The 10,799-nt window shown below is 53.6% G+C and overlaps 1 protein-coding gene across 5 annotated transcripts in view; it reads right to left on the bottom strand.

The window, feature by feature from the left end:
• Window positions 1-854: 854 nt before the first annotated feature.
• ZNF76 (zinc finger protein 76) overlaps window positions 855-10,799 on the bottom strand; it is a 34,411-nt gene continuing 24,466 nt past the window's right edge. For 2 of the 5 annotated variants that reach the window (XM_055330478.1, XM_055330479.1), the window contains exons 5-14: window positions 9,835-10,034; window positions 6,671-6,787; window positions 6,257-6,332; window positions 5,581-5,706; window positions 5,299-5,478; window positions 4,281-4,514; window positions 4,022-4,185; window positions 3,071-3,235; window positions 2,268-2,381; window positions 855-1,725 (exon numbers count right to left, since the gene is read on the bottom strand). In XM_055330478.1, coding sequence (XP_055186453.1) covers window positions 1,621-1,725; window positions 2,268-2,381; window positions 3,071-3,235; window positions 4,022-4,185; window positions 4,281-4,514; window positions 5,299-5,478; window positions 5,581-5,706; window positions 6,257-6,332; window positions 6,671-6,787; window positions 9,835-10,034 — 1,481 coding nt within the window. In that variant the 3' untranslated portion in view covers window positions 855-1,620. Of the gene's footprint in view, window positions 1,726-2,267; window positions 2,382-3,057; window positions 3,236-4,021; window positions 4,186-4,280; window positions 4,515-5,298; window positions 5,479-5,580; window positions 5,707-6,256; window positions 6,333-6,670; window positions 6,788-9,834; window positions 10,035-10,799 lie in introns of all 5 variants that reach the window. The other 3 variants (XM_055330480.1, XR_008665104.1, XM_055330481.1) reach the window with 3 other exon arrangements.

Raw genomic sequence — 10,799 nt, 5'->3', positions numbered from 1 at the left:
CTCCAACCCCTGCAGTGCTCCCATGCCGGAGGCAAACCCAGAGTTCTTCCCTTCAGGTCCCTTCCCCTGTGTCCCTCCCTTCCCACCAGGGCTGGGCTGGTCCTCCCACACACTTTTCACTAGGGTCCCATCGTGGCTTTGGGATTCCACAGCATGGTCCCAGACACCTAGGTGGGCATCCCCAGAGCTGGGACTTTGGTCTCGGAGCAGCAGAATCAATCAGAGACCCTTGCTAACCTTGGCAAAGGCACCTACCTCCACTCCACCATGGGGCTTTGCCCACTTGGAGTAGGTGACCGTGTGGCTGGGCATGGAAGGGCTCTATATCATACCAGTAAGGTGGGAAAAAACCAGAATTCCTCCAGTCCAACCATCCTGATGCCTGAGATCCAAGCAGAGCCTGACATCAGTGGTCACACTGGTCCCGTCTGGCCACCCTGGAGCCCACCTGCTCAGGTGTGGGCAGGAAGCCACTGGCTGCTACTCAGGGCTTTTCTTATACCTGGGCTTCTTCCCTCCGTGTCCCTGGTAGGCCAGTTCCAGTTCCATCAGTCTGGCACTGAGACTCAGAGGAGTTGTGTCAGGGATACAGACAGGGTTAAGAGCCTGATTTGACCATCTTGGCATCAGGGCCCAAAGAAGAAAGGAGGGGGATCCCTGGGTGGCGCAGCAGTTTGGCACCTGCCTTTGGCCCAGGGCGCGATCCTGGAGACCCGGGATCGAATCCCACATCGGGCTCCCGGTGCATGGAGCCTGCTTCTCCCTCTGCCTGTGTCTCTGCCTCTCTCTCTCTCTGTGACTATCATAAATAAATAAAAATTAAAAAAAAAAAAAAGAAGAAAGGAGGGAGGGACCCAGGTGGAAACTCGGAACTTTTATTAAATACTCATTCACCCATTTGCCACCACCAACCAGAGCAGGAAAAAAAATTATCAAAATGGAATTAAAAAAAACAACAACAACAAATTAAACCCAATCCCCAGTATGTACAAGGTCATTCCCTGCCTCTCTGCCACAGAGAGGATAGGGGGCAGCTGGGGGTGGGTGGGGCTGGGCATCTTTTCTCCAGCCGCAGGCCCCTGAGTGATTCTGACTACGGTGGCAGGAAGCTCTGCTGCCAAGTGGTCAGGTATCTTGGCAGGCTTCCAGGGAGGTGGTTATTGCTGGGAGGAGCAGGGCTGGGCCTGCTTGGCTCCTACTGGGCTGAAGAGCGGTGGGCCCCTTTCCCTGGTGGGCAGGGACCGGTTAGAACAGAGGACAAGTCCCCAGAGCAATCTCCATCGCCACCTGAGAAGGGGAGTGGATTGAGAGAAGGAAGGGTGTTCTCTGGAGGGAGAAGAGTGGGCACCCCGCTGACTCTGAGGACACTCCAGTGCAGCCTGGTGATCAGCTTGTCCTCTTTTGTTCCTGAGGATGACACACTCCCCTGACTCCAGCCGTGCAGCCTTTCTCTTGAGCAGGGCCCCTGTCCCTTTCAGTTAGACTGTTTTCCTGCTGCTGTCTTGCCTGGAGACCTCTATGGCCACCTTCCAAGTGTCAGCCACAGTCCGGGCCCCTGGCAGGGATGCCTTTGTGGCACGGCATCTCGTCTGAAACGGTGTGGACTCAGCCCCCTGAAACTCAGCAGCCATTCCCTGACTCTGTAGCCTCCAGGGTCACAGCCCCTTGGTGCATGGCAGCAGTGGCCACGCTGATGGCCTCCTCTAAGGTCTGCTGCTCCTCCAGCTGCAGAGAAGAGGGTGAGAAGGAAGGAGAGTGAGACACTCCCCACCAGATTTCAGTGCTAGTAAGTAAGTAGCCTACTTTTCTGAATCCTTCCATTGGCTCAGTGCCACATACTGAGCACTTAGTGTGCCCCCCTCCCCAAGTTAACAGCAAGCTTGGCGATAGAGTCCTGGTAGGCAAGGTGTGCTCAGGGAGCCAAAGAATGGGCCAGGGTCAGTGAGAGGGGCTTGTTCACAGAAAGGGATGACTGGCTAGAGGGGGGGCCCACTTATTTTTCTAATGAAGAAATGGAGACACAAAGAGACAAAGGGTTTAGACCACCAGGTATGCTGCCATCGAAATTAATCTGAAGGCTGGAAGGGGCTTCAGCACTCTGCTTCAGTCAAGAAAAAGCCCGAGACAGCTGTGTGGATGTAGGCAGAAAGGGATTTGTCTTCTGAAATGAGCTTTTCCAAGCCAAATGCCCTTCTCTTCAAGATCTCCGTCTCATTCCTCTCCTCTGCTTATTCCTTCCTTTCTCAGGCTCTGGGACCTCTACCCACCTGCACCGCAATGTGCGTTCCATTGGCTGTGGCCAACAGTGCCACCTGTTGGTGATGAAGAGATGCTACACTTGAGTCGTCGGCCACCACAGCCCCAGAGGTAATGATTGTAACCTGAAATATAGAAGAAAATGAGATTTTCCGACTCACCTATGTTACCCTCCCTGCCCTCAATCCACATAAAAATCCCTTCAAAGCAGGCCGCCTGGGTGTCTCAGCGGTTGAGAGCCTGCCTTTGGCTCAGGGCGTGATCCCAGGATCTGGGATCCAGTCCCACATCGGGGTCCCTGCATGGAGCCTGCTTCTCTGTGTCTCTCATGAATAAATGAATAAAATCTTTAAAAAAAATCCCTTCAAAGCAAGGTGGCTTGGATGAATAAAACCATTATAGGTCAGATTAATTAGCATGGGGCTCAGAGCTTTGTGAGGTGGTATTTTTCTCTGAGAGCCAACTTAATATAGGGATTTTGATTCATAGGAGGTCAAAGCTGTCAAAGGCCCAAAGATAACCTCCTTTGAAAATGGACTGAAGTCCGTGGAAAAATGACTTGCCTATGGAAGTAAAGTAAATTAGAGGTAGATCAAGATTTTAGAAACTGCCTCTTGACCCTCCCAGTGAAATACTTTTCAAGACGAGAATTGCTGATGGCCCAGAGGAGCCGTGGGCAAGAAAGACCCTTTCTTTGTGGGGGGAATCTTGGTCCTCGTAAGGTGGCCTGACGAGGTCAGTCTGCTTTAATGCCCACCCCACAAAAAGGAAGGACGAGAGAACAAGAAACCCCAAGCAAACCGCCTGGTCATACGGGCTGCGTCTGGGTGCCATCAGCGCTGACCATGGTGACTGTATGTGTGCCAGATGTGGCAAGGTCATCGTCCTCACTGGGTATGGTGAGGGTGGTGCTGCTGTGCTGGGTCACCATGCTGATAGCACTCCCCAGGGCCTGCAGGTCTTCCGGGGACAGACTGACCTGCAAATAGGAAGGAAGATGAGCAGGGAGTATGGTTGGAAGGTTGTCTGAAAGCCCCTGGGTGGATGTATCTGGTCTTCCAGACAATGTTAGCTTCTTGATAATCTAAAAGATTAGCTTCATGTCACAGAGGTAGAGGGGGACAGGGACAAGCAAGTAAAACAAGTCCTAAATTGCCAAAAGGAGACACTAGAATTCTGCTGACTGCTTCTCTTTAGCACCACTTTGCATCGGGGCTCTGTTCCACGCAGTTCAGGGTTTCAAGCCAATTTCTTCCTCATGTCAACTCCATGAGACAGAGGTGCACTTGACAGTGAGGGTGCTGACAAAGGTCCTACTATACTGCTGACTAGAAAGCCCAGGCCTCCAGAACCCACAAAATGCTCTGGGCCCCACAGCAACATGCCTCTCTTGAGAAGGACACCGAAGTGTGTCTCACTCAGATAACCAGGACCTGTCAGCCTCCACGTAAAAAGGGAAGCTGTTAACTGTGCCCTAGAAGTTCCAGAGACTGAGGTGGAAGCATGAGGAGGAGAGGCTGGCTTACAAGACTCAGTACCCTCAGCCTCCACTGAGGTCCACTAAAAAGGCTAAAAAGAGAACCCGAGTAGAGGCTATAAAGAGAACTTGGGTAGAGGTGGGGCCATCAGATCTTCTGGGCTCCCCAGAGAGAGTGAGAGAAGGTCCCAGCCAGAGGTCCTCCCACCCCTCTCCCAGGGCCCATACCTGGTGAGAGCAAGAAGGTCCCAGCTGGAGTAGCCCCCACCCCTCCCCCAGGGCCCATACCTGCTGGGCACCGTCCTGAGTGATCAGAGCCACCTGGGGGGCCCCATCCTCTTCTGTCACCATGGCCACTTGGGCTGGGATGTCACAGCCCTCCTCTTTCACCTCTGAGAGGTAGGTAATGCGGGGGCGTTTGGGTGGCGGGCTCTCCTCTGCAGCGCAGGCAGCTGGGGGAGGAGAGCCCAAGATGACACCTGCCACCTGCCGGGCCATGGGGAGGCCAGGCCTGCCCCCGCTCTCGCCTCCTGCCCGTAGCCCTCACCGTCTAGCTGTTGCTGCTCGTACAGGGCCTGCTCACTCTCCTCCGTGGCCTCCAGCTCTCCGTGGGCACTGCGCTTGTGCATGGCCAGGGTGGAGGTCTGCCGGTAGGTCTTGCCGCACGTACTGCAGGTGTAAGGCTTGCAGTGCGTGTGTACCACGTGGTGCTTGTATAGGCTTGAGTACTCGGTGAAGCGCTTCCCGCAGCCTGGGACCGTGCAAACGTATGGCTTCTCCCCTGGGGACACTGGGCTGTGAGGGGGGTGGGAACTGGGGCTGGCAAGGGGAAAACTAGGGGGTGGGGGTGTGGGTGTGGGAGATGGGGTTAGTTGGTGGGGACGGAGAGGGACTGGGACTCTGAATAGACACAGCTGGGGGCGATGTCCAGCGGAACACAGAGGGGACAGGCGTGTGGGACCACTGAGCCCAGAAGTAATGCTGGGGCTAGTGAAGGGACAGGTGGGGGGAGAGGGGGTGCGGGGGTAGGGGCTTGTAAAGTTGAAGGTCGTAAACAGAAGAGGCAGGAGACAGAGATGGATGGGTGATGGGGAAGTGAGGGGACACATATGGCCGAGAGAGGACACAGAAGGCTGGACGAGGGACAGATACCGGGGAGGGAGGACACACAGGAGTCATATGGGCAGTGGAGGAGGCGAGGAGCTAAGGGCGACATTTCACTCTTTTTCCCCCATCAGCCCTGACCCTGGCCTTTTCCGGGGAGCTCAGCTGGAAGGGGAGTATCCAGGGTGGCTGTAGGAAGGTGGCAGGGAGCTTGAGAGGGACAGCAGGACCTGTCAGACGGGACCTAACTGGGAGGGAAGGAATTGCTCACTGCAAGTGAGATGGTTCTGGAGATCTGGCCAGAAAAGCACAAAGCCTCCTCTTCCCGCCCACAGGCCAGCCTGGACTGGCTGGCAGAAGGGCGTGGGGCTCAGAGTCAAGAATGTGTCTCAGGTCAGAGGATTACAGTCGAGAGGGTTGGGGCCTCAGAAAGGGTGCTTCTTGCATGCCAGCTGGCCCACCTGTGTGGATGCGCACGTGATTCTTGTAGTTGGTGGCACTGGTGAAGCCGCGGCCGCAGTGGGGCTCAGGGCAGGTGTAGGGCCGCTCACCTGTGTGGGTGCGCACATGTACCTTGCGGATGTTAGAGGTGGTGAAGGAGCGGCCACAGCCCTCGAAGGGGCACCGGAATGGGCGTTCACCTGTGGAGATGGGGTGTGGGGGGTGGGCTGGCTCAGGAAGCAGGTGTCATGCTAGGGTTAGGACTCCAGGTCCAAGCGTGAACAGGGCAGGGCCCAACCTACCGGTGTGGGTCCGTACGTGCTTCTGTAGGTCTCCTGAGGTCTTGAAGGCCTTGCTGCACAGTTCCTCTGGGCACTTATATGGCTTTTCACCAGTGTGGGTGCGCACATGGCTCTTCAGCCCATATCCTATCCGTGTGTGGGAGGGAGGGCTGAGAAGGGCACTCTGGAGGGCCTCACCACCACTGCTTCATCATCCTAATTCAGAGGCTCGCCATGTTCAGGTGTGCTCTGTGAGACTCCACACCTCCTCAGGCACAAGAAGCCTGTGTCTGCTTCTACCCCTCCCCAGCCTGGGCAGATAAGAGGGGCTAGAAAAGCCCATGCTGCTCCCATTCCCCCTCCAGGGGCAGCCGGTGTCCTTCCAGAGCATAAGCCTGGGAGCTGGGGCTAAATGTTTCAGAGGGGTAAGGAAGCCCAGAGAGATGCAATGGCCTAGATACCCCACAGCCGATGCAGGAGGCAGGGTCTCTCTACCAAGCCCCCGGCTCCTTTCGCTGGCCTGGATGATGCTCCCCCTCACTTCTGAAACATGATTTCCTCCCAGAGACAGACCCCTGGGAGTCAGAGTGCTGGGGCAGCAGTTTCTCTGGGAAGGCAGGAAATTCCCAAGTGAACCTAGAACTTTCTGCCCTCAACTGGAAGCAGTCCACCTTTAGTCTTCTTCCAGGTAGATTACCTGTGGCAAAGGCCTTTCCGCAGCTGGGGAAATCACACCTGTATGGACGGTCACCTGTATGAGCTCTTTCATGCACCTGTGAGGACAAGCAACCAGGGGACTCAGGAACCAGGGTATGAAGGGGCTCTTTGGTTCTCTTGAGTTGAGGGCTCAAAGTATCAGTACTGGCTACCTCCTTTATTCTTCCTCTTTAGCTGAGAGGCCACTTCTTCCAGAGGGCCCTCCCTGATTATTCTCTTCCTTCCTGTACTCTTCATGTGTGTTACAGGACCCTGGGCTGCCATTTCTGTACACTCATCTCTTCCTTTCAGTAGGCAATGAGTTCAAACTTGAGGGCAGGGACTGGTTCTGGTCAAAGCAGGAAGTTTCCCCCTGGTGGGGAAGACATCTGAGAGGCGTGCGTGATGACCTTACCTTTAAGTGATGAGCAGTGGTGTAGAGACGCCCACACCCTTTGTAGCCACAGCGGAATGCTCTGTCCCCAACTTGCTGTCCTTTGCCGTTATGGGGAGCCTGGCTGTCATGCAGGACCTGAGGGAAAAAAATCTGGAGGTTCCTATCTGTATCCTCTTCAATGATGAGTGGGATGAGGTGGGATATAGGGCCTTGCTGGCAGCTTAGGACCCAACACACAGGGCTAAACCTGCTGGGAGGGCAGGGGAAGGGCAACTGGGAGTGACAGACCCATACACACGGGAAACAGGCACTGAAGCACTCTACAGAAGAAACGGGGATGTCTCCACCTGTCTCTCATGGATAGAGGCAGGACTCGATGTCACAGAGCCTGTGACAGCGATGGAAGAAATGGCATCTCCCAGACATCTAGGAAAGGTAGCCTTCAGGCCACCCCTGAGCTAGGTTGACAGCTAGCAACATCCACTTTTTTAAAGACTTTTTAATTAATTAATTAATTAAATTAAAAATTTTTTAAACTTTTTTTTCTCTTTTTAGGTTTTATTTATTTATTCATGAGAGACACACAGAGAGAGGCAGAGATACAGGCAGAGAGAGAAGCAGGCTTCATGCAGGGAGCCTGATGTGGGACTTGATCCTGGGACTTCAGGGTCATGCCCTGGGCCAAAGATAGATGCTCAACCGCTGAGCCCCCCAGGCGTCCCTAAAAATTTTTTTTAAAGATTTATTTACTTATTCATGAGAGACACAGATAGAGAGAGGCAGAGACATAGGCAGAGGGAGAAGCAGGCTCCTTGCAGGGAGCCCAATGCGGGTCTCAATCCCGGATTCCAGGATCATGACCTGAGCCGAAGGCAGACGCCCAACCACGGAGCCACCCAGGTGTCCCTAAGCCTTTTTTAAAAAAAGATTTATTTATTTATGAGAGAGACAGAGTACATATGTGTGTATGAGCCAGTGAGTATGGGGGAGGGGAGCAGAGGGAGAAACAATCTCAAGCAGATTCTGTGCTGAGCATAGAGCCTAATGTGGGGCTTGATCCCAGGATGCTGAGATCATGACCTGAGCTGAAACCTGAGCTGAGAGTCGAACACTCAATCAACCGTGCCATCCAAGAGCCCCTTAAGATTTTATTTTTAAGTAATCTCTACACCCAATGTGGGGCTCAAACCCACAACCCCCAAGATCATCATATGCTCCACTGAGCCAGCCAGGTGCCCCAGCAACCCCCACTTTTGACCATATGTACCTAGAAGGCCACAGCTCTGGACACGTATCTTCTGATGGTAGGAGACCCCTCCCTCCCTTTAGGAAACCTGTGCTCAGAAGGGCCACTAACAACGGACATGCCATGGGGAGAAGCTCACCTGGGTTCACCGGAATGAGGTGGCCACAAGCAACGAACTGCAGAAGCACCCAGGGCAGGGGCCTACAGGTCTGCATCAGAAGTTTCAGCTCTAACCACAGCACCCAGCTGATTGACAGGCCCCCCCATCATCTCTCTTGGGGACACTGCTGGAGCCACCCGCTTCACACCTGCCGCGGGCTTCAGGGAGCCCTGCTGCTCTTCTGCTTTCCTGAGCAGGGATCTGTTGGGACTGCCCTTAGTCTTTGTTTCTGGGACACTTTGGCCTTCTCACGAGCTCCTGAAATAGAACTCTGGGAGTCCTGGGGAGTAGAAGACGAACCGGTGAGGCCAAATTCACAGCAAGGTCTGTCTCATCAGCTCCAGGTCAGGGGGTCAAGCAGCTGACAAAATTTCACAGACACTTAAACAGCTGGTGAATGGCAGGGGGACTGTCACAGGTGGCCAGGCCTCCTTAGTGGGCTAACCTACCCAGGTGTTCACATTTTATTCCCCTGCCTCACTGGCTCTTGAGGGAATCAAGGAACTTCAGTTGAAAGTGGCCTCTAAGGTCATCTAGTCCCGTTCTCATCCTTTCAGAGGAGCGAGCTAAGTCTGTGAGCAGAATGACTCCCTCTCACTCAACGTCAGACTAGGTAGAGGCAGAGCCAGCACGGGTCTCAGGGATCATGATTCAGAGCCCAGTTGTCATCCTAACAGCAGCAAATCTCAAATCTGGCTTCTAAAATAAACCGCAGGAAATGGCGGTGGGAGTGGGCATAGCCCCAAGTGGTCTGGTAGCAAGTTTTGGGCTTCATTTTGGAAAGACATGAGAATTTCCTCTTCTCCTCTGATACTGCCACATAGTCTAATTGTTTTTTTTTTTTAAGATTTATTTATTTATTTATTTATTTATTTATTTATTTATTTATTTATTCATTCAAAGAGAGTGAGAGAGAGGCAGAGACACAGGCAGAGGGAGAAGCAGGCTCCATGCAGAAAGCCCAACGTGGGACTCGATCCTGGATCTCCAGGATCACACCCTGGGCTTCAGGCAGTGCTAAACCGCTGTGCCACCGGGGCTGCCCCCACATAGTCTTATTATTAAAAAAACTTTCCCAGCCCCCAATCTTTGGGTAACATTAGTGCCCTCGGGAGCCTTGCCATGTCCACCCTGAAGGTCTGCAGTTCACCTGAGGGGGGTGCACCCTGGTCTGGCACCCTCACAGATTAGTGCCCACTTCCCCGTGGGTGGGACCGCAGCTTTGCCAGAGTGACCGATGCTAGGAGAGCCAAGATCCTTCTCCCTTGCAGCTGAGCTACTGTGAAGGCCCTGTGTTCCAAGAATCTCAGCTGCTCTGCTGCATCTGCCCTCGTCACTGCTTACTGAGGTTATTTTCCCAAATGACTGAATGAGTTGCAGAGAAGAAATAAAGATGAGACCATATGACCTCAGTGGCCTGTGAAAACTAATAAAAGTCACTGGCAAGGGCTTTCTCAGACAGCACAGAGGATTATTACAACAGCAAAAGTGAAGCTGTGTCTAAATAGCCACTGTACAGATGTCACCATTTCTTGCAGCCGCCTTTCCTCTGCAGAGACGGCCTAAACTAGGGAGAGTGTCAACAACTGTCAGTGGCCCCAGCCATGCTGCCACGTATGCCCTGGACAGTGACACAAGAAATGAGTTGGGGGAGCCGGGGTGGAGGGGCAAGGGGAGTAGCTCAGGCCATGCCCAAGCATGGAACTGCCCTTGTCCCCTAGTGTGGCAGTTTGGGCCAAGGGAGCTAATGGGCAGTGTCAGGCTCTGTGAGCTCACCTTGCTGGCATACTGCTCCAGAGCCACTACCGTGTCTGCGGTGAAGCCCTCATCATCCTCTGCAGCCAGGTCCTCCAAGCCCACCTCTGTCTGCACAGCCAGGATGGCGCTGTCTGACGGCACAGTCACGGGGTGGTGAATGTAGGCAGTGGAGCCATCTTCCAGCTGGACAGCTTCCAGGGCACTGGGGTCATAACCCTCTGCAGGAAACACGTTAGCCCAGATGCCACACAAGGGCAAGAGATATAAGATATCTTATACCTTCCTACCCTGCTTTAAGGTAAGAAGAGGTACATATACCAAGGAAGGTTTTAAGGTCTCCTGGTCCCTCGCCTTGGTGATTCACTCTGGCTGGTCCTTCTTCTGGGGCCACCTCTCCTGAGGACAAGGCCTCCTATGAAGCACTGACTGGGAAGTCACAAGGTCCATGAGGAACTGAGGGGACCCATCATGATCATGGCCTAGATGATCACAAGAACCTCTTAACTGGCCCTCTAATTCCTACCAGGCAGCACAGCATCCAGAGCGATCTTTGCAGGACACGTAGGAGATCATGTTACCTGATGGTTCAACTACTTCCCACTGGTCTCAGGATAAAGACCACCAATAAAACCTTTCTCTTGACTCTCAAGCCTCAGTGCTCTGGCCTTGCCTCTCTCATCTTACCTATCCTGCCCCACTCCTTCTGGCTCCTGGCAGTTCCTTGAAACATGCCATTCTTCCTTCTACCATCTCTGAGCCTCCCATGTCATTCCCTCCCGTTGTCCCTCTTCTTCTAGCGAAGTCTATACTTTCGCTCTCAGCCCAAGCGTCACTTTATCAGGGAAGCCCTCCCTGAGCTGGAGGGTTTGTGATGATCAATTCATCGGTTATAGTTCTTCTCACTTCTGTTTTCCCCACTGGTCTCTAGAAGGGCAGGGACTGTGTCTGCCTTTGTCATCTCTTGCACACTCCATATCTAGCAC

Source organism: Nyctereutes procyonoides, unplaced genomic scaffold (genome assembly GCF_905146905.1).
Source record: "Nyctereutes procyonoides isolate TBG_1078 unplaced genomic scaffold, NYPRO_anot_genome, whole genome shotgun sequence".
Lineage (NCBI taxonomy): Eukaryota > Metazoa > Chordata > Mammalia > Carnivora > Canidae > Nyctereutes > Nyctereutes procyonoides.
The sequence above is the reverse complement of the archived record's forward strand: the minus strand, read 5'-3'. Positions and strand labels throughout refer to the sequence as shown.